The sequence below is a fragment of the Salvelinus namaycush genome, chromosome 4 (genome assembly GCF_016432855.1).
Source record: "Salvelinus namaycush isolate Seneca chromosome 4, SaNama_1.0, whole genome shotgun sequence".
Lineage (NCBI taxonomy): Eukaryota > Metazoa > Chordata > Actinopteri > Salmoniformes > Salmonidae > Salvelinus > Salvelinus namaycush.
The window spans coordinates 31,803,484-31,826,790 of record NC_052310.1 but is presented as its reverse complement, the minus strand read 5'-3'; the positions used below and the strand labels follow the sequence as shown (position 1 = coordinate 31,826,790).

General features: G+C 47.6%; 1 protein-coding gene across 1 annotated transcript; it reads right to left on the bottom strand.

Moving 5' to 3' along the window:
• Positions 1–15,685: 15,685 nt before the first annotated feature.
• LOC120046441 (C-X-C motif chemokine 9-like) lies at positions 15,686–22,456 on the bottom strand. The gene is made up of 4 exons (XM_038991671.1): positions 22,381–22,456; positions 22,049–22,178; positions 21,721–21,804; positions 15,686–16,740 (listed from the first exon to the last, which is right to left on the bottom strand). Exons 1-4 carry the CDS (start codon positions 22,445–22,447, stop codon positions 16,590–16,592), a joined length of 432 nt encoding a protein of 143 aa, XP_038847599.1. The 5' UTR covers positions 22,448–22,456; the 3' UTR covers positions 15,686–16,589.
• Between the last annotated feature and the right edge of the window lie 851 nt (positions 22,457–23,307).

Genomic DNA, 23,307 nt, shown 5'->3' with positions numbered 1-23,307 from the left:
CAAGGTCCCCCTGCTCAAGCCAGCGCATGTCCAGGCCCGTCTGAAGTTTGCCAATGACCATCTGGATGATCCAGAAGAGGAATGGGAGAAGGTCATGTGGTCTGATGAGACAAAAATAGAGCTTTTTGGTCTAAACTCCACTCGCCGTGTTTGGAGGAAGAAGAAGGATGAGTACAACCCCAAGAACACCATACCAACCGTGAAGCATGGAGGTGGAAACATCATTCTTTGGGGATGCTTTTCTGCAAAGGGGACAGGACGACTGCACCGTATTGAGGGGAGGATGGATGGGGCCATGTATCGTGAGATCTTGGCCAACAACCTCCTTCCCTCAGTAAGAGCATTGAAGATGGGTCGTGGCTGGGTCTTCCAGCATGACAACGACCCGAAACACACAGCCAGGGCAACTAAGGAGTGGCTCCGTAAGAAGCATCTCAAGGTTCTGGAGTGGCCTAGCCAGGCTCCAGACCTGAACCCAATAGAAAATCTTTGGAGGGAGCTGAAAGTCCGTATTGCCCAGCGACAGCCCCGAAACCTGAAGGATCTGGAGAAGGTCTGTATGGAGGAGTGGGCCAAAATCCCTGCTGCAGTGTGTGCAAACCTGGTCAAGAACTACAGGAAACGTATGATCTCTGTAATTGCAAACAAAGGTTTCTGTACCAAATATTAAGTTCTGCTTTTCTGATGTATCAAATACTTATGTCATGCAATAAATGCAAATGAATTACTTAAAAATCATACAATGTGATTTTCTGGATTTTTGTTTTAGATTCCGTCTCTCACAGTTGATAAAAATTACAGACCTCTACATGCTTTGTAAGTAAGAAAACCTGCAAAATCGGCAGTGTATCAAATACTTGTTCTCCCCACTGTATGTGTGCACAATTTTTAGGCAACTATTACTGTGCAGAATTATTAGGCAACTAAATTACAAAAATTATTTCTCCCAACTCACTTGTTTATTCTAAATTTTTAGAGTAAGTGTAACAAGTAAGTAACAAAATGAGAATTAAATAACATTTTTTGTCCTTTCAAAAATATTCAGTGACCAATATAGCCACCCTTCATTTCAATAACTGCCATGAGCCTTCCATCCATGGAGACTGTCAGTTTCTTGATCTGTTCACGATCATCTTTCGCTGAAGCAGCAACCACAGCCTCTCAAATGCTGTTCAAAGAGGTATTGTTTTCCCTCACTGTAAATCTCACGTTTGAGAATGGCCCACAAGTTCTCAATATAATAAGTCATGTCAGGAAGGGGGCCAGGTCATTATTCGAGGATCTTTGAGGCCCTTGCTGGCTAGCCAAGCAGTGGAGTACTTGGATGCATGTAATGGAGCATTGTCCTGCATAAAGATCAAGGCCTTCTTGAATGCTGAAGACTTCTTCCTGTACCACCGCTTGAAGAAAGTATCTTCCAGAAACTGGCAGTAGGTTTGGGGGTTGAGTTTCAGTCCATCTTCAACCGGAAAAGGTCCAACTACCTCATCCTTAATGATAGCAGCCCATACCAGTACCCCTCCTCCACCTTGCTGGTGTCTGACTCGAAGTGGTGCATGGGGCCATTATTGATCCAGCCACGAGCCCATCAAGAGTCACTCTCATTTCATCTGTCCCTAAAACCTTTGAACCATCTGTCTTCAGGTATTTCTTTGCCCAATTTTGACGATTCAACTTATGAATCTTATTCAGTGTGTCACGCGGGACTAGGTGAGCGAAAGAACCAGACGCAGAGAGAGAGAGCCGCTTAGGAAAAATAATCCTTATATTTACTTTTTTACAACAAACTGAATAAGCCCGAACATCCAGGGCGCAGTGAAAACACTTGCCAAACACCCAACATACACACACGTAACAAAAACAATCCCGCACAAAACAAGGGCGGGTCAAACTCCTAATTATAGGGAAGCTCATTACGAAACAAAAACAACAGGTGCAACTAATAAGACAAAACAACCAGACAAACGAAAAAGGGATCGGTGGCGGCTAGTAGGACGGTGACGACGACCGCCGAGCACCGCCCGAACAGGCAGGGGAGTCAACTTCGGCGGAAGTCGTGACAGTACCCCCCTCCTGACGCGCGGCTCCCGCAGCGCGCCGCCACCGGCCTCGAGGACGACCCGGAGGGCGAGGTGCCGGGCGATCCGGGTGGAGGCGGTGGAAGTCTCTCAGTAGAGTAGGATCTAAAATGTCCCCCACCGGAACCCAGCATCTCTCCTCCGGACCGTACCCCTCCCTCACCCGGCGTCTCGAGTCCAGAATGGCACGTACTGTGTACGCCGGGGACCCCTCGATCTCCAGAGGGGGTGGAGGGACCTCAGGCACCTCACCTTCTTGCAGGGGACCAGCCACCACCGGCCTGAGGAGAGACACATGAAACGAGGGGTTAATACGGTAATACCTAGGGAGTTGTAACCTATAACACACCTCGTTTATTCTCCTCAGGACTTTAAACGGCCCCACACACTGCGGCCCCAGCTTCCGACAGGGCAGGCGGAGAGGCAGGTTTCGGGTCGAGAGCCAGACCCTGTCCCCCGGTGTGAACACGGGGGCCTCACTGCGGTGCTGGTCAGCGCTCCTCTTCTGCCGTTGTCCTGCTAACTTTAGCAATTCCTGGACGGCTTTCCAGGTGTCCTTGGAGCGCTGTACCCAGTCCTCTACCGCAGGAGCCTCGGTCTGACTCTGGTGCCATGGGGCCAGGACCGGCTGGTAACCTAACACACACTCAAACGGGGACATGTTCGTTGAGGAGTGGCGGAGGGAGTTCTGAGCGAGCTCAGCCCAAGGAACATACCTCGCCCACTCACCAGGCCGGTCCCGGCAATATGACCGCAGAAACCTGCCCACATCCTGGTTTACGCGCTCCACCTGCCCATTACTCTCGGGGTGAAAACCCGAGGTCAAACTGACCGAGACCCCCAGTCTTTCCATAAACGCCCTCCAAACTCTGGACGTGAATTGGGGGCCCCGATCAGAAACGATGTCCTCAGGCACCCCATAGTGCCGGAAGACATGGGTAAACAAGGCCTCCGCAGTCTGCAGGGCCGTAGGGAGACCGGGCAACGGGATGAGACGGCAGGACTTAGAAAACCGATCCACAACGACCAAAATCGTAGTACTTCCCTGGGACGGGGGAAGATCGGTAAGAAAGTCCACCGATAAATGTGTCCACGGCCGTTGTGGAACGGGGAGGGGCTGTAACTTCCCTCTAGGCAAGTGCCGAGGAGCCTTGCTCTGAGCGCACACCGAGCAGGAGGAGACATAAAATCTCACGTCCTTAGCCAACGTGGGCCACCAGTATCTCCCTCTAAGACTCCGCACTGTCCTCTCGATGCCCGGATGACCCGAGGAGGGGAGAGTATGAGCCCAACGGATTAGCTTATCCCGGACCCCTCCCGGCACGTACTGAACCCCCGCTGGACAGTTAGGAGGGGTCTGCTCTAACCGTGAGGCTCTCTCTATCTCCGCGTCCACCTCCCATACCACCGGTGCCACGAGACATGAAGGTGGAATGATGGGAGTTGGCTCAACGGACCGCTCCTCGGTATCATAGAGACGGGACAGCGCGTCGGCCTTGGTGTTTTGGGAGCCTGGTCGGTACGAGATGGTGAACTGAAACCTGGTGAAAAACATGGCCCATCTAGCCTGACGCGGATTTAGTCTCCTCGCTTCCCGGATGTACTCGAGATTACGATGGTCAGTCCAGATGAGAAAAGGGTGTTTCGCCCCCTCAAGCCAATGTCTCCACACCTTCAGAGCCTTGACTACAGCTAACAACTCCCGGTCCCCCACATCATAGTTTCGCTCCGCCGGACCGAGCTTCCTCGAAAAGAAGGCACAAGGGCGGAGCTTGGGTGGTTCGCCCGAGCGCTGGGACAGCACGGCCCCGACCCCCACCTCGGACGCGTCCACCTCCACTATGAACGCTAAAGAGGGGTCCGGATGCGCCAACACGGGCGCATTGGTAAACAGCTCCTTCAGACGACTGAAAGCTCTGTCCGCCTCTGCTGACGAACGCAAGCGCACCGGTCCTCCCTTCAGCAGTGAGGTAATGGGAGCAGCCACCTGACCAAAACCCCGGATAAACCTCCGGTAGTAATTGGCAAACCCTAAAAACCGCTGCACCTCTTTCACCGTGGTCGGAGTCGGCCAATTACGCACGGCTGTAACGCGGTCATCCTCCATCACCACCCCGTAGGTGGAAATACGATAACCCAGGAAGGAAACGGCCTGTTTGAAGAACTCACATTTCTCCGCCTTGCAATACAGGTCATGCTCCAGCAGTCGCCCAAGTACCTTACGCACCAGAGACACATGCGCCGCGCGGGTGGCAGAGTAGATCAAGATGTCATCAATGTACACTACCACTCCCTGCCCGAGCAGGTCTCGGAGAATCTCATCTACGAAGGATTGAAAGACAGCTGGAGCATTTTTCAACCCATATGGCATGACGCGGTACTCATAATGGCCAGATGTAGTACTAAATGCGGTTTTCCACTCATCTCCTCCCCGGATACGCACCAGATTATACGCACTCCTCAGGTCCAATTTTGTGAAGAAGCGTGCACCGTGAAATGATTCCACCGCCGTAGCGATGAGAGGTAGTGGGTAACTAAACCCCACTGTGATGGAATTTAGACCTCGATAATCAATGCACGGGCGTAAACCGCCATCCTTCTTCTTCACAAAAAAGAAGCTCGAGGAGACAGGTGATGCGGAGGGCCGAATGTATCCCTGTCCCAGTGATTCAGTAACATATGTCTCCATAGCCGCTGTCTCCTCCTGGGACAAAGGATACACGTGACTCCTAGGAAGTGCAGCGTTCTCCAGGAGGTTTATCGCGCAGTCCCCTCGTCGATGGGGTGGTAATTGGGTCGCCTTCTTTTTACTGAAGGCGATAGCCAAATCGGCATATTCAGAGGGAATGCGCACGGTGGAAACCTGGTCTGGACTCTCCACCGTAGTCGCACCAACGGCAACTCCTATACACCTGCCTGAACACTCCTCTGACCACCCCTTAAGAGCCCCCTGTTGCCAGGAAATCACCGGGTTGTGCTGAGCTAGCCAGGGAATTCCCAACACCACTGGAAACGCAGGTGAGTCGATAAGGAACAGACTAATCTGCTCCTTATGACTACCCTGCGTTACCATGTCCAGTGGTACCGTGGCCTCCCTGACCATTCCTGACCCTAATGGTCGGCTATCTAAGGAGTGCACGGGGAAAGGTAGGTCTAACGACACAAGGGGAATCCCTAGCCTTAATGCGAGCCCCCGATCAATGAAATTCCCAGCTGCGCCTGAATCGACTAGCGCCTTATGCTGTAGAGAGGGAGAAAACCCGGGGAAATAGGTTAACACATACATATGACTGACAGGAAGCTCTGGGTAAGTCTGGTGCTGACTCACCTGGGGTGATCGAGTAGTGTTCCGCCTGCCCTCCCGACTCCCAGAAGAGTTCCTCCAGCACCGGTCGGCCGTGTGCCCTCGCCGACCACAACTGGTGCAGGAGGACACTCCTCCTCCGGTCCCCCTTGATGCTGCCCCCCCTAACTCCATAGGGATAGGAGCAGGAGGGCTGGGATGTGGAAACGACAGGACCTGTTCCGAACGTCCGCGGGCAGCCAGCAGGTTGTCGAGACGGATGGCCATGTCAATAAGTTCGTCCAGCGTGAGTGTGGTGTCCCGACACGCTAGCTCCCTGCGGACGTCCTCCCTAAGGCTACATCGAAAATGGTCGATTAAGGCCCTGTCGTTCCACCCTGCTCCTGCAGCCAAGGTCCTGAACTCCAGGGCAAAGTCCTGTACGCTCCTCGTCTCCTGACGCAGGTGGAACAGCCGTTCACCCGCCGCACGACCCTCTGGTGGGTGGTCAAACACAGCTCGGAATCGGCGGGTGAACTCAGGGTAATGATCCCTCGCCGAGTCTGGGCCATTCCACACTGCGTTGGCCCATTCAAGAGCTCGTCCAGTCAAACAGGAGACGAGGGCGCTCACGCTCTCCTCCGGAGGGAGTAGGACGAACGGTCGCCAGGTAAAGCTCCAGCTGGAGAAGAAACCCCTGACACCCGGCCGCCGTTCCATCATACTCCCGTGGGAGCGCCAGCCGAAGAGCCCCGGAGCCAGATGCTGTAACAGGAACAGGAGGTGCTGGAGGAGGGGGTGCTGGAGATGAGGTGGGAAGGCCACTCCTCTCCCATCGATCCATCCTCTCCATCATTTGGTCCATAGCCGACCCAATTCTGTGGAGAACACTGGTGTGATGGAGGACCCTTTCCTCCATCGATGGGAGAGGAGACGCGGCTGCTCCTGCTGGTTCCATTTTTGTGGTGCGGGATTCTGTCACGCGGGACTAGGTGAGCGAAAGAACCAGACGCAGAGAGAGAGAGCCGCTTAGGAAAAATAATCCTTATATTTACTTTTTTACAACAAACTGAATAAGCCCGAACATCCAGGGCGCAGTGAAAACACTTGCCAAACACCCAACATACACACACGTAACAAAAACAATCCCGCACAAAACAAGGGCGGGTCAAACTCCTAATTATAGGGAAGCTCATTACGAAACAAAAACAACAGGTGCAACTAATAAGACAAAACAACCAGACAAACGAAAAAGGGATCGGTGGCGGCTAGTAGGACGGTGACGACGACCGCCGAGCACCGCCCGAACAGGCAGGGGAGTCAACTTCGGCGGAAGTCGTGACACAGTGGAGGTCGTGATTCAGCCTTCTTGACCTTGGCCATGTCTCGGAGCACTTGACACCTTGTACCTCTGGACACTTCAGGTAGGTTGCAGTTCTGGAATATGGTGGCACTGGAGGTTAATGGGTTCCTGGTAGCTTGACGTTTAATTCTTCTCAAGTCTTTTGCAGTTAACTTGCACCTTTTCTTCTTCTTGCGTTTTTTTGCGACCCAGTTGACTATTTGCAACAAAACGTTTGATTGTCCGGTGGTCACACCTCAATAGTTATTTCAAGAGTGTTGCATCCGTCTGAAAGGCATTTTACAATTTTTGACATTTCAGTGTCAGTTATATCACTTTTTTGGCCCATTTTACCTGAGGTAATAAGGCTTCCTAATAATTATGCACACCTTGATATAGGGTGTTATTCACTTTCACCACACCCGCCCTCATTACACAAATACATATCACCTGAAAATGATTAAATCCAATAAGCGTTCAAGTTTATATGGTTTGGAGTTGGAAAATGTGCTGTGGCGTACAGCAGGTCAGCCACCAGGGGGAGACTCGTCGAGGAGAGGACTGGGGGAAGTAACGTGACTTCCGTGTAGTTGGAGACGGTGCCCGAGCCGTCTCCGAGACGAGGGAGTTGAGTTTGTGTACCCGACAGGATACAGCAAGACCCGGAGCACAGAATACGGTATCCCAGAGAGGGTCTCATGGGGGAGACCTATCCTTTTCTTTTGATTTATTATTTAATAAACACCTTGAAACCGAGCTAATCATACTCTGTCTGTGTCTGATCTGTGTAAACGTCTTGACCAAACCTCCTGGTTTGCCACAGTGCATAGAAATAATGGTAAGATCAGAATACTCACTTGCCTAATAAATGTGCACGCAATGTAATGGTGTCCTTCAAACGTTGCTTTAGTCAAATAATTCTCCATTTGCAGCAATTACAGCCTTGCAGATATTCTAGTTGTCAATTTGTTGAGGTCCTCTGAAGAGATTTAACCCCATGCTTCCTGAAGCACCTCCCACAAGTTGGATTGGCTTGATGGGCACTTCTTACGTACCATACGGTCAAGCTGCTCCCACAACAGCTCAATAGGGTTGAAATCCGGTGACTGTGCTGGCCACTCCATTATAGACAGATTACCAGCTGACTGCTTCTTCCCTAAATAGTTCTTGCATAGTTTGGAGCTGTGCGTTGGGTCATTGTCCTGTTGTAGGAGGAAATTGGCTCCAAATAAGCGCCGTCCACAGGGTATGGCATGGCATTGCAAAATGGAGTGGTATCCTTCCTTCTTCAAGATCTCTTTTACCCTGTACATTCTCCCACTTTACCACCACCAAAGCACCCCCAGACCATCACATCGCCTCCACCATGGTTGACAGATTGCATCAAGCACTCCTCCAGCATCGTTTCATTTTTCTGCGTCTCACGAATGTTCTTTGTGATCCGAACACCTCAAACTTAGACCCGTCTGTGGCGGATGAATCAGAATTAGTTGGGTAACACAGATAATTAAGATGTCTTATCTGCATAATATGCTTATGTGATATACTTGTTATTAGAATGTATCCCTTCGGACTCTGGTGTTGGCAGTTGCACTTCTTCCCTCAGCTGGGGCTCAGTCAACTGGTGCCCATAGAGGGGAGAGGTCAGGCTTGTCTTTCACATGTCCTTGGTGCTATGCAGAATATCAGAAAGGGAAGAGGACAGGATGGAATATTGTTTTCATATGTGAATGTGTCTTTACCTATTCTTAAACCATGTGAAGGGATGGCGTGATTAATGGGGAACCAATTACTTGTCTCCACAATATCTGTACCCAAGTCACTCCCTCCTTTTCTATTGGGGGAGGTGTATGTCAGTGTTCGGAACCATTGTATGTCCTCTCTGATGTTGCACTTATCCTGGTATAGTGTTTGACCTAGAGGCTCACTCCCCTCAGTGAGCTTGTCCAGGAGTGGGGTCAAGAGGGCGTTTACTTGAGATGGGAGTATCTAGAGTTGACAATTGAGTTATGCCATTGGATGAGTTGGTGTTTTTGTGCTATGAAGAACCAGGCTTAGAACCTCGTCTTAGGGACCAAACTGAACGATAATTTATAGCGATGGGATACTCCTCTCTCTCAAGTAAAAGTCTTCCTTTGTGAACTGTTCCTAATTTTCTGTAGTTTGTCATGTCGACTAGGGGGGGTGGATCTTTGCTATAAAAGATCTCAGTAGCTGTCACGCCCTGACCTTAGTTATCTTTGTTTTCTTTATTATTTTGGTTTAGGTCAGGGTGTGACATGGGGGATGTATGTGTTTAATATATAGCTTCACGTTTGTTTGTTGTTTTGCATAGTTTGTTTAAGTGTTCTTCGTTTCGTTAAATAAATAGAAGAATGTATTCTTATCACGCTGCGCCTTGGTCCTCCTCTCTTCATCCAAACGACGAACGTGACAGAATAACCCACCACAACCGGACCAAGCAGCATGAAAGGAAGGAACAGCGCTTTGTGGAGCAATGGACTTGGGAGGAAATTCTGGACGGCAAGGGACCCTGGGTACAGGCTGGTGAGTATCGCCGCCCCAAAGCTGAGCTGGAGGCAGCGAAAGCGGAGAGGCGGTGGTATGAGGAGGCTGCACGAAAGCGCGGCTGGAAGCCAGAGAGGCAGCCCCAAAAATTTCTTGGAGGGGGGCACACGGGGAGTGTGGCTAAGCCAGGTAGGAGACCTGAGCCAACTCCCCGTGCTTACCGTGGAGAGAGAGCGACCGGGCAGGCACCGTGTTATGCAGAGATGCACACGGTGTCCCCGGTAAGCAGGCATAGCCCGGTGCGTACATAGCAGCACCTCGTCTCAACCGGGCTAGAGGGGGCATCGAGCCAGGTGCCATGAAGCCGGCTCTACGCATCTGGTCTCCAGTGCGTCTCCTCGGTGCGTCTCCTCCACACAGCCCAGTGCGGGCTATTCCACCTCGCCGCACTGGCCTGGCTACGGGGAGCGTTCAGCCAGGTAGGGTTGGGCAGGCTCGGTGCTCGAGACCTGTAGTGCGCCTCCACGGTCCGGTCTATCCGGTGCCTTCTCCACGCACCAGTCCGCCAGTGGCAGCCCCTCGCACCAGCCCAGTACCACCAGTGCTAACACCACGCACCAGGCTTCCTGTGCGTCTCCAGAGTCCAGTACGCCCTGTTCCTTCTCCCCGCACTCGCCTTGAGGTGCGTGTTCCCAGCCCGGTACCACCAGTTCCGGCACCACGCCCGTCTGTCCAGCGCCGCCTGAGCCGCCCGTCTGTCCAGCGCCGCCTGAGCCGCGCCGCCTGAGCCGTCCGTCTGTCCAGCGCCGCCTGAGCCGCCCGTCTGTCCAGCGCTGCCTGAGCCGCCCGTCTGTCCTGAGCCGTCAGAGCCGCCCGTCTGTCCTGAGCCGCTAGAGCCGTCCGTCAGTCAGGAGCCGCTAGAGCCATCCATCAGTCAGGAGCCGCCATAGCCGTCCGCCAGTCAGGAGCTGCCAGAGCCGCCCGCCAGGCCTACAGTGCGCCTCGGCAAGCCTGAGCTGCCCGTCTGTCCAGCGCCGCCTGAGCTGCCCGTCTGTCCAGCGCCGCCTGAGCCGCCCGTCTGTCCAGCGCCGCCTGAGCCGCCCGTCTGTCCAGCGCCGCCTGAGCCGCCCGTCTGTCAGGAGCCGCCAGAGCCGTCCATCAGTCAGGAGCCGCCATAGCCGTCCGCCAGTCAGGAGCCGCCAGAGCCGCCCGCCAGTCAGGAGCCGCCAGAGCCGCCCGCCAGTCAGGAGCTGCCAGAGCCGCCCGCCAGTCAGGAGCTGCCAGAGCCGCCCGTCAGTCCGGAGCTGCATTTCAGTCCGTTTCAGTCCGTTTTCAGTCCGTTCTTCCATGGCCTGCATGTTTGGGATACTCTGGATCAACGTGAAGGATAGCGTGTTCCAGTTCCCGCCAATATCCAGCAACTTCGCACAGTAATTGAAAAGGAGTGGGACAACCTTCCACAGGCCAAAATCAACAGCCTGATCAACACTATACAAAGGAGATGTGTCACCCTGCATGGGTGAATCTGTAGTTCTTCCCCTGAACAAGGCAGTGTTCCTAGGCTGTCACTGAAAGTAAGAATTTGTTCATAACTGACTTGCCTAGTTAAATAAAATTATTGGAACTAACTCAGTAAAATGTTTTTTTTCTATTTTTGTTCAGTATACATTGGAGTGTAGTTCAGCCCAGTGTAATACAAATTGCCCATCTCTGACCATAATGTAACATGGGTAAATTGTGACTGACTGATCTACACATTACAATGAGTAGTTATTTATGATGCAAGGTTCTTTGTAGATCAGTCAGTCGGCAGTCGCCTGCACATTTGGCTGCAATGTCAAACAAGGGCGGCGCAGGACTGAGTTTGGGAAACCCCTATGGCAGGGCATTCCAACCCTGTTCCTGTAGAGCTACCCTTCTGTAGGTTGTAACAAACATGATTCAGCTCATCAACCAGCTAATTATTAGAATCATGTGCTCTAGATTAGTCTTGGAGCGAAAACCTACAGGATGGTAGCTCTCCAGGAACAGGGTTGGAGAGCCCTGCTTTGTGGGTTAGACCAGTGGTAATCAACCCTGGTCCTGGAGAGCTACCCTCAAATTACATTTTTATTGGTCACATACACATGATTAGCAGATGTTATTGCGAGTGTAGCGAAATGCTTGTGCTTCTAGTTCCGACAGTGCAGTAACATCTAACAAGTAATCTAACAATTCCACAACTACTACCTAATACACACAAATCTAAGTAAAGGGATGGAATAAGAATATATATACATATAAATATATGGCTGAGCGATGACCGAGCGGTATAGGCAAGATGCAATAGATGGTATAAAAATACAGTATATACATATGGGTAATACAAGATATGTAAACATTATTAAAGTGCCTAGTGATCTATTTATTAAAGTGGCCAATGATTCCAAGTCTGTATGTAGGCAGCAGCCTCTCTGTGTTAGTGACGGCTGTTTAACAGTCTGATGGCCTTGAGAGAGAAGATATTTTTCAGACTCTCTTTCCCAGCTTTGATGCACCTGTACTGATCTCGTCTTCCGGATGGTAGCGGGGTGAACAGGCAGTGGCTCGGATGGTTGTTGTCCTTGATGATCTTTTTGGCCTTCATGTGACTACGAGTGCTGTAGGTGTCCTGGATGGCAGGTAGTTTGCCCCCCCCCCCCCCCCTCTGGAGAGCCCTGCGGTTGTGGGTGGTGCAGTTGCCATACCAGGTGGTGATACAGACGACAGGATGCTCTCAATTGTGCATCTATAAAAGTTTGTGAGGGTTTTAGGTGACAAGCCAAATTTATTCAGCCTCCTGAATACTGTCTGTGTGGGTGGACCATTTAAGTTTATCCGTGATGTGTACGCCGAGGAACTTAAAACGTTCCACCTTCTTCACTGCTGTCCCGTCGATGTGGAAAGGTGGGTGCTCCCTCTGCTGTTTCCTGAAGTCCACGATCATCTACTTTGTTTTGTTGACCTTGAGTCATGTTGTTTTCCTGACACCACACTCTGAGTGCCCTCACCTTCTCCCTTTAGGCTGTCTCGTTGTTGTTGGTGATCAAGCCTAACTACTGTAGTGTCATCTACAAACTCAATGATTGAGTTGGAGGCGTCATGGGTGAACAGGGAGTACATGAGGGGGCTGAGCACGCACCCTTGTGGGACCCCAGTATTGAGGATCAGCGAAGTGGAGATGTTGTTTCCTACCTTCACCACCTGGGGGCGGCCTGTCAGGAAGACCAGGACCCAATTGCACAGGGCAGGGTTGAGACCCAGGGCCTCAAGCTTAATGATGAGCTTGGAGGGTACTATGGTGTTGAATGGTGAGCTGCAGTCAATGAACAGCATTCTTACATAGGTATTCCTCTTATCCAGATGAGATGGGGCATTGTGATGGTGATTTGCATCATCTGTGGACCTATTGGGGCGATTTTCAAATTGAAGTGGGTCTAGAGTGGCAGGTAAGGTGGAGGTGATATGATCCTAGTCTCTCAGAGCACTTCATGATGACAGAAGTGAGTTGCTATGGGGCGATAGTCATTTAGTTCAGTTACCTTTGCCTTCTTGGGTACAGGAACAATGGTGGCCATCTTGAAGCATGTGGGGACACCAGACCGGGATAGGGAGAGATTGAATATGTCCATAAACACACCAGCCAGCTGGTCTGCGCATGCTCTGAGGACGAGGCTAGGGATGCCTTCTGGGCTGGCAGCCTTGCGAGGGTTAACACGTTTAAATGTCTTACTCACGTCGGCCATGGAGAAGGAGAGAGAGAGCCAGCAGTCCTTGGTAGCGGGCCGCGTCGGTGGCACTGTATTATCCTCAAAACGGGCTCAGAGCATCCCTGATGTCTCTCTGGAAAGGAACCCTTGCTCTAATATACTCAGAAGAGGTGGGTGGTGTGCACGCCTTCTGAGTCTGACCAGTAGGTCAAATGCCTTGGGTGGTGGTGCGAAAAAAGGATCCGCTTTGGGAAAGTCGTATTCCTGGTTGGAATGTTGGTAAATTGATGTCGCTCTGATATCCAATAGTTCTTCCCGGCTGTATGTAATTCCCAGCTGTTTCCTAAGGACTAGAAGCGAGGCGACCCTCTCTGTCGGCGCCATCTTGATCCTACTTATCCTCCTACAGGTTTTCACTCCAACCCCAGTTGTAACTAACCTGATGCAGCTTATCAACAAGCTAATTATTAGAATCAGGTGTGCTGGATTAGGGTTGGAGTGAAAACCTACAGGATGGTAGACCTCCAGTAACAGGATTGGAGAGGCCTGGGTTAGACTGATCATTAGTTCCAGTGCAGTTTGGGATTTCACCACTAGGTGTCAGTGTCCTCACACTAACCCCAATGAGAAACACTCAAAGGCATGGAAGCATCAGAACTACACTGGGATATGGGCCTCCCGAATGGTGCAGCAGTCTAAGACATTGCATCGCATTGCTTGAGGCGTCACTACAGACCTGGGATCGATCCCAGGCTGTGTCACAGCCGGCCGTGACCGAGAAACCCATGAGGCGGCGCACAATTGGCCCAGCGTCGTCCAGGTTAGGAGAGAATTTGGCTGGCTGGGATGTCCTTGTCCCATTGCGCTCTAGAGACTACTTGTGGTGGGCCGTGCGCTTGCAAGCTGACTTTGGTTGCCAGTTGTACAGTGTTTCCTCCGACACATTGGTGCGGCTGGCTTCCGGGTTAAGCGAGCAGTGCGGCTTGGCAGGGTCGTGTTTCGGAGGACGCATGGCTCTCGACCTTAGCCTCCCCCGAGTCCATATGGGAGCAGCGATGGGACAAGACTGTAGGTACCAATTGGATATCACAAAAAAGGGGTACATTTTCTTAAAATAATAATAAATAAATATAAAAATAAGTGTAAAAACTACACTGGGATAAACATCAGTGTGTTGTATGTTTACTTGATTCTCACAATGAAAAATGTGGACTAACTTTATATGTGAACTGCTGTGTGTGTGTGTGGGTTGGTTCTTCTATCCTTGTGGGGACTTAAAATCCCCAAAAGTCCCCACAAGGATAGTAAAACAAGGAACATTCTCCCTTGTAGGGACATTTCCCACATCCCCTTGAGGACAAAGGCTATTTTAAGCTTTGGAGGTAGATTTAGGGTTACAATTTAAGTTCTTCCCAGTACCAAATTACCAAACAACTGTGTTACTGTCTTTGTGTGTTAGTTAATCATTGATGGATGGATGGAAAGAATGATTGACATAATGTTAGTGATGATGTCAGAGGTGACAGTTGATTCCATATGGAAACTGGAGAGGATCTTCAGCGGTACCATTCTAGTCGCTCCTCACCCCAAATGTTTCTTGGCTATGCTAAAAAGTGTGTATAAATACAGTATTAAATATGCTTTATGGAAAACCTACTTGACCTGCAAACAGGCGATCTGGGGTCATACACACAGACACACACACTGCAGACACGGGCATCTATGCATGCACAGACACACACACACACAGTGTTTGTAGTGTGTGTGTGTGTGTGTGTGTGTGTGACCCCAGATCTCCTGATTGCAGGTAAAGTAGGTTTCACAGGAGCCCTGTGGTTTACTGGAAACCATGTGACTGGGACCTGACTGGATATGAACATGCAAGAAACAAAGGGTGAGAGGGTCACACACAAACACTACAGACACTGTGTTTGTGTGTGCATGCATATATGCATGTGCCTGCATTGTGAATGTGTACCTCTCACCCCTTGTTTCCTGCATGCCCATATCCAGTCAGGCCCCAGTCACATGGTTTCCAGTAAACCACAGGAACTGCAGTATATCTATAATACACACACATAACACTTCACTGTTTTCTCCTTTTCTCTCCTGTGTTTTTCCATAGCTCAGCCAGTGTAACTTTCTCAGTTCTGCCTTGATTCTCTGTTAACTCTTTCAGTGACAGGTATAAAGACTCAAACAGCTGCTATCATGTGCCATGGTGTGGATGTGACCAACTGGGTTTTAACCAAGGTCATCAGCGCACCACAATACTGTTAACTCGCTGAGCTAAAGTTTGGGCATTAGCTTGGGGAGATAACATAAATCTAATCACACATGTGCATAATTCACTCATTCAGGACAGAATCATTTATAAAACAGAATCATTTATAGAATGTTTGGTTGTGGAGATGTGTTTTGTATATATGATAATATTTGATAGAGGAGATGTGTGCTGTGTAATATTTACTTTCCTGCTGTAGCTGATATGAGATCCTTTAGTTGATAAAAAAGAGGTTGTAAATTGTGAGTGAACTTCCCTTCATGGTAAACAGTCTATTACGTAATTCCTCAGTGAGAGAAAGAAAGAGGGTGGTTGGAGAAAGAGAGGGAGTGTTGGAAAGTGAGAGAATGAGAGAGAGCGGGACAAATAACAGATAGGTAAACAACTACAGAACTACAGGAATAGGCTACTGTACCTGTTAAAATGACTGTGGAAAACAAGAACATATTCAACAACAGTCAGTCACACTATTAGTTTGATTATTTATTACAAAACTCCTTAAAAAATGTTAAAAGTAATAATATATAGCAGCATAGATACAGTGTTTACAATAAACAGTTAATCAACAATGTCTGTAACAGAACATGATGATATATTCATTCAACACAACACATTTGCCTTATCTGGTCTAGGGTTACAGTGTAGACTAGCAAAAACACTGCAGTCATATTAGTGTGTAGCACAAACTGTTCGGACGCTACAGACAGAAGATGGCAGATTGGTGTACTGACTTCAGACATTCCCAATGCGCTTGTGGGGGTCATAGTGTAAAACTGAGAACATCGTGTTCATGAGAGTCTCATCTTTCCATAGAGGGGTCATAATCGTTTGTAGGCCACACCGTTCGGCCTCTACAGACGATTTTGTGAGAAGACTGATTTTCGGGATGTCCTTTCACTGCACCTTTCACTGCACCTTTCACTGCAGATGCGGAAGTGCAACATCGGTGGATGCGGTGGATAGAGACGCATCCAATATCTCTGACTTAAACTGATGGATTTGTATGGGGATTATTTTTATGCTAATTATATACATTGATAATATTCATTCAACACAACACTTTTGCCTTATTCAGGAACTGTGTATGTGTGGCTAAGCTGGCCAGGTCTCTGATTGTCAGCCATGTCCGTAACATGGTGTCTGTAGTGCCTCTGGTGTCTGTAGAACCTCTGGTGTCTGACATTTCTCTGGTGTCTGACATTTCTCTGGTATCTGTATTATTTGGTATCTGTAGGTTATCTGCTTTCTGTAGTGCCACTGGAATCTGTAATGTCTCTGTTTTGTCTTGATCTGGTTAGGATTTCTAGACTATCTAGAAACCCTGCAGTCTGCTGGTCAGGAGAACAGATGGGTGCTGGCTCTGTGGTCACCCTAAGGCAGGGTTTGGTGTAGTCCATCTTTTTTTGCTCTCTTTAGATTTTCCCCTGAGTTTCCTCTGTTTCTGTTTATTCTGTCCTTGCTTCCCCTTGTCTCTCCTCTTCCTCCTCAGACACTTCTTCACATCCACTCCACCCCCTCTGAGAGAGAGCGAGATAGAGAGAGAGAATACATTGATATGTTTAGTACAGTTACTATCAGAGAGGGGAAAGGGAGAGAGATAAAAGAGAGGGATGAGCGGGATAGAGAAGCAAAGAGATTGTTGCTGAACAGAGGGCTCTTTGTATCACAAACTGTTGACAGGATTTTATGATCTGACTCATAGTCAAACTGAAACTAATGACTCAATTTGATCAAACCCACGACAGTATTTACTCTGCAGCATATTGTATTATAGTCGCTCCAATATGCGAGCTAACACCAGTCAGATGAGTACCAAGTTACAAGCAAAGGAAGCTAGCAAACTAGCTAAAACTTGCAATGGAAGGTTTTCATATGGCTGAAATTATCTGTGTAATCTAAATCAGAGCACAAACAAATAAGCTAGCGAACATCCTTGGCTGCTATAGCCAGTTAGCTAGCCTACTAGCCAGTAGCTACAGAACATTGAGACTGTCTGTAACATAGCTGTATAGATCGTAAACCACAACTAAATTTTGACTATATCCTAGCTAGCTACAAACAACTGCTTGCTAGCCTACATTTCCTCAACCAAGACCAGCCTCTCACAACACAAATTGTAGCTGATAAAACAAATTGTCTTACTGGCTATGTTGAATCTAAACCCGTCCAATAAACATGCAAGTAGCACATCGGCTGTGCATTGCAGTGAGTACACATACTAGCTCGCTAATTAGCTAGATCAAAACATGAGACAGACACAAATTTGTGCTGACTGATCAACAGTGGTGTCAAGTTATCTGAGCCAAAAATCTGAGCCAAGTAAGCAAATCGACATTTAAAAGACATATTTTCCAGACGTTTTAACTTAGGTTCATTTTAGGTTCTGAATGAAAGGTGAAAATACGTATTTTCCGGATGTTGAAAATACGGATATTTTATTTTTTATTTTATTTTTCCAGACGTTGAAAATGCATCTTTTCTGTTCTGAATGAATTTTGAAAATACCTTCTCAACTTTTTTGTACTGCACTCTGCTGTGCTCTACTATAGTGGTTCTCAAACCTCTCCTTGGGGACCCTCAGATGTTTCACAATTTTGCTGTAACTCTGAACTAGCTATTCTTTTTTTTTCATTTTAGTCATTTAGCAGACGCTCTTATCCAGAGCGACTTGCAGTTAGTGCATTCATCTTAAGAAAGCTAGGTGAGATTCAAGAGTTTGAGAATGAGTTGACAAGTTGAATCAGGTGTGCTAGCTCTGGAATAGATCAATTACTAACCCAAACATAGATGTCTATTTTTGGGCAAAATCAAGACCAGTCCGTATCGGACCAAATCTGAACCAAAAACACATCACTTCGATACAGCTATGACTTTTTCGTAGCAGGTTATGAGAACTTACGCAGCAGGTTAGGATAATTAACATAGCAGATTAGGAGAATTAGGTTAAGGTTAGGAAAAGGGTTAGGTTTAGCGAAAATGCTCTCCTAACCTGCAACAAAGTCACTTGTATCAAAGTGACGTGTTTTTGGGGAGTCACGTCCGTGGACGTTGAAATCAAGGCCGGTCCAGACAGGACCAAAAACATATGTTGGCATAGATCCCCTTAGTGGGAAGTAGCCATCAACAAGTAAAAAACTGGAGGTGGGTTGGTTGGGGGGAAACTCCCACAGATTTTTGGGGGGATTTCTTTCCAAATGCTCACTCAGCCAACTTATTCAGTACTTTGATAGTCACTTAGAGGAACTGGTATGTGCTTATAATGTACAGCAGCTGTTGATATTCACCCCCTCCACTCTTTAAAGGGAGAATCCATGTGTTTTGAAAAATGCAAATAAATCAAATTGTATTTGTCATATGCGCCGAATACAACAGGTTTACCTTACCATGAAATGCTTACTTACAAGCCCTTAACCAACAATGCAGTTCAAGAAATAGAGTTAAGAAAATATTTACTGAATACAATTTTAAAAAGTAACACAATAAAATAACAATAACGAGGCTATATACAGGGATACCGGTACAGATGTGCGGGGCTACAGGTTAGTCAAGGTAATTTGTACCTGTAGGTAGGGGTAAAATGTCTATGTATAGATAATAAAGAGTAGCAGCAGTGTAAAAACAAAGGGGAGTGGGGGGTGTCAATGCAAATAGTCCGGGTGGCCATATGATTAATTGTTCAGCAGTCTTATGGCTTGGGGGTAGAAACTCTTAAGGAGCATTTTGGACCGAGACTTGGTTCTCCGGTACTGCTTGCCGTGCGGTAGCCTTCCTCTGACACCTCCTAGTATACAGGTCCTGGATGGCAGGAAGCTTGGCCCCAGTGATGTACTGGGCTGTACGCACTACCCTCTGTAGCGCCTTACGGTCAGATGCCAAGCAGTTGCCATACCAGGCGGTAATGCAACCGGTCAGGATGCTCTTGATGGTGTAGCTATAGAACTTTTTGAGGATCTGGGGACCCATGCCAAATCTTTTCAGTCTCTTGAGGGGGAAAAGGCATTGTCGTGCCCTCTTCACAACTTTCATGGTCTGTTTGGACCATGATAGTTTGTTGGTGATGTGGACACCAAGGAACTTGAATCTCTCGACCCAATCTACTGCAGCCCCGTCGATGTGAATATTCGGCCCTCCTTTTCCTGTAGACCATGATTATCTCCTTTTTCTTGCTCACATTGAGGGAGATGATGTTGTCCTGGCACCACACTGCTAGGTCTCTGACCACCTCCCTATAGGCTGTCTCATCATTGTCGGTGATCAGGCCTACCATCGTTGTGTCGTCAGCAAACTTAAGGATGGTGTTGGAGTCGTCCTTGGTCACGCAATCGTGGGTGAACAGGGAGTGCAGGAGGGGACTAAGCATGCACCCCTGAGGTGCCCCCGTGTTGAGGATCAACATGGCAGACGTGTTGTTGCCTACCCTTACCACCTGGTGGCGGCCCGTCAGGAAGTCCAGGATCCAGTTGCAGAGGGAGTTGCTTAGGCCCTGGATCCTTAACTTAGTGATGAGCTTTGTGGGCGCTGTGGTGTTGAACGCTGAGCTGTAGTCAATGATTAGCATTCTCACATAGGTGTTCCTTTTGTCCAGGTGGGAGAGGGCAGTGTAGAGTGCGATTGAGATTGCGTCATCTGTGGATCTGTTGGGGCGGTATGTGAATTAGAGTGGGTCTAGGGTTTCCGGGATGATGGTGTTGATTAGAGCCATGACCAGCCTTTCAAAGCACGTCATGGCTACCGACGTGAGTGCTACTGGGCGGTAGTCATTTAGGCAGGTTACTTTCACTTTCTTGGGCACAGGGACTATGGTGGTCTGCTTGAAACATTTAGGCATTACAGACTCGGTCAGGGAGAGGTTGAGAATGTCAGGGAAGACACTTGACTTGCCAGTTAGTCCGCGCATGCTCTGAGTCCAATACACATCCTGGTGATCCGTGTGGCCCCATGGCCTTGTGAATGTTGACCTGTCAAAAGGTCTTGCTCACAATGGCTACAGAGTCCGTGATCACAACCTTTAGCCATGTCTATGCAGTTTCCCAATAGCGATGGAACTTAAGCTTACGAGTGTTTTAACGATGCAGCGTTTCTATAAAGGCTGAAAACAGCCTTTCTATAAAGGCTGTTTTCCAAAACACCACGTAGGGAGAACTTTCAATAAGTGCGTCTTTAGAGCATGTGTTGATACTGATGGGATTGAAAGAAAGGCAGCGCTGCTCTCGGATCAGCATTCTCGATTAAAATTTTACTTAAGCATTAGATACTGATGACAGATCAGCTCCTGGAGAGAAATGATCACCTGTGGCTGAAAATATTGAGGCGGCTTATTCTAATACTTTGACTATGCTCTAAATAGAATATTTGGCACATCTTTGCGCACATTTGAGGCAAAAATTATAAACAGTAGCCTACAATTAGCAAAATAGAACTAAATTGATTGAACATTACATTACATTTATTTCAATATGATTGAAATATATAGGCCTACTGTATTTATATTTTAATGCAGTCATCTCTGTTTTCATTTCAAGTATGTTTTTACCCTTTGCTTGTATATAACAATTGCAAAGACTTTGGCAACGTTGTATGTCAACTTCTGAAGTTATCAGTGGTCACAGAGAGACAGATAGAATCAATATGTTTATGTTTAGAGGAGATCTTCTAAACATAAAAGCTGTTCTGAGGCAGTCGGTAAATAACAAGTGTTTTCAAGTGCAACTTTAGTAACGATGGTTTTGGGAAACAGCTCAGAGATTTAACAATGTGCCTACGAAGGTTCTAACGATGAACTTAGCCTTAAGATGCTTTTGGAAAACCAGGATTTTTTAAAATTATATTGACAAGATAGTCAAGTGACCACTCTAATTTTAAAGTAGGCTGATTGCAATCATTGGCTTATTGCTCCCAAATCATAGGAATCCCCACCCAGTTGACTACTTTAAAGTGGTGGAAGCTCTCAATGTCCATGCTAAAACGGGTTATATCCATGATGAGTCTATCTCTAAGAAAACAGGCACTACTCCAACATAAAGTATTTTTTTTTCAAAGTTGCCGAAATGCCATATGCGTCCACTTACAGTATATCAGTGCATTCATAGCAACTGAATCCTTATGAAACATTTATTAGATCAAACAAGCCTCACTTTTTGTTTGCCAAATTTGACACTCTCATTGACCTCTATACAAAAATTTCTCACTTCATGGGCTTATTTTCATGGACAGATTTTGGGCAGAGTAAAACCTCTCGTTTCGTCTCTTCCTCTCAGTTATCAACCAGCTAATTATTAGAATTAGGTTTGCTAGATTAGGGTTGCAGTGAAAAGCTACAGGAAGTTAACTCTCCAGGAGCAGGGTTGGAGTGCCCCGTTCTAGATTGTCTTTCAGAAGTATGTCCTATAAATATCTGTGTATGTTAATAAAGTAAAGTACAGTAAAGTACTGAAAAGTACAGTAAATTAAGGTTGAAGTGAAATAAATAAAGTACTGTATGTTGAAATGTATTTTACTTTTTCCAGCAGCGCAGCAGCTGTTTTCCCAGTGGTCCCTTTGGATTCACACACACAGGCTCACTGGTCCTCTTTTCTACCACTCTACAACACACAGAGAGACACACAGTTAACACACACACTCTAACAAAGGGACACACATACTTAATCTTTACACACAAACTGTAACATGAGGGGGAAGCACATGCTTTATCACACACACACTCCTTGTTTCATGAAATAGCTATGATGTTCAATATCTTTTAACTGTGTGCGTGAGTGCATGTAAGTGTGTGTGTACGTCTGGGTGTGGGCATTTGTGTGTGTGCAAGTGTGATCTGATACTTACATGATCTGGTCAGTGTTGCAGGTGGGGCCTTTGAGCATGACTTTGAGGTCAGACAGTGGTCCTCTGACAGTTGTCTTTGTGTCATAACACTCACACCTCCCTGGGACAAACTGCCCCTCACCTTCCCCCACTGTAGAGCCAATTGTGATTTAAGTGAAATATATCATGCCATCATGTCACACACCACATAGGAAAATAACATTCTATCAGTCTTTCTGGAGTCACACTACAGATTGACCGACAGATTAGAAATAACACAACTAACACAGTGTCGCTTATACAAACTGTAACCCAAACCTGTGTGGACCTGTGCGTGTGTGTATGGTTCTTACCTGTTAGCAGTAGGCAGTAAAGTGATAGGCTAGTCAGCAGACAGACAGACTGGACAGAGTGCTTCATATTGCAGCTGAGACCTGAACTGAGCCGTAGAGCTGCCTGAGCCTCCCTTATGTACCCACACACACTCCCCCTAACGCCAACATCTGGGGTTTCCAAGTACACTGCCCTATTCACATTCTTACTGGAATTTCCCTCTCTCCCTCTCAGCCAAAGTCAGGATCAGGCGGGATTTCCAAAGGATACTGAGATCACGACTATCAAGGACACTCTTGGTCTCTAGAAGATTATTAAAAATGATGAAAGGTTTACAGGAGGCCTAAATAATAATAACCCAGAGGACATTGCTATTTTTGCTTTAAGCTTAATTTATCAAAGATAAAAATTAAATTTCAACAAAATAATCTTTCAGGAATGCTTATCTTGCATTTCTGACTACAGAAACCATTTCAGAACTATCTGAGATGGTGGGTGTCAAAATCCTCTTCTTCCATTCTATTTGAGAACGACTGTCTTTTATCTGGACAATGAAGGGTTTATTTAGTGACTGATGGTTGTGTGCACAGTGACTTCAAAGTTTATTTATCACGTGCAAAGGATACAGCACGTGTAAAACATACAGTGAAGTGCTTACTTGCGAGCTCTTTCCCAACAATGCAGTAATACAAGTAATAATATAGATAAATCAAACACATGATAAATACGAGAATAAAACAACAACACGAGAATGAAAGTTATATACAGGTCAGTGCCAGTATAATTATGACAATGTGCAGGGATACTGGAGTGACTAGAATGCCCAAAAGACGCATGTTGTGTCTCTTAGCTCAGCTCACACACACACACACACACACACACACACACACACACACACACACACACACACACACACACACACACACATACACACACACACACACACA

Bases quoted from the DNA above. Each gene is read 5' to 3' on its own strand.
- LOC120046441 (XM_038991671.1), bottom strand. From the start codon at position 22,447: ATGAAGCACTCTGTCCAGTCTGTCTGTCTGCTGACTAGCCTATCACTT. The intron at 21,805-22,048 runs GTAAGTATCAGA...TGTGTGTTGTAG, and splicing joins TGCAACACTGACCAGATCAT to AGTGGTAGAAAAGAGGACCA. The intron at 16,741-21,720 runs GTAAAATACATT...GCTCTCTCTCAG, and splicing joins CTGCTGCGCTGCTGGAAAAA to AGGGGGTGGAGTGGATGTGA.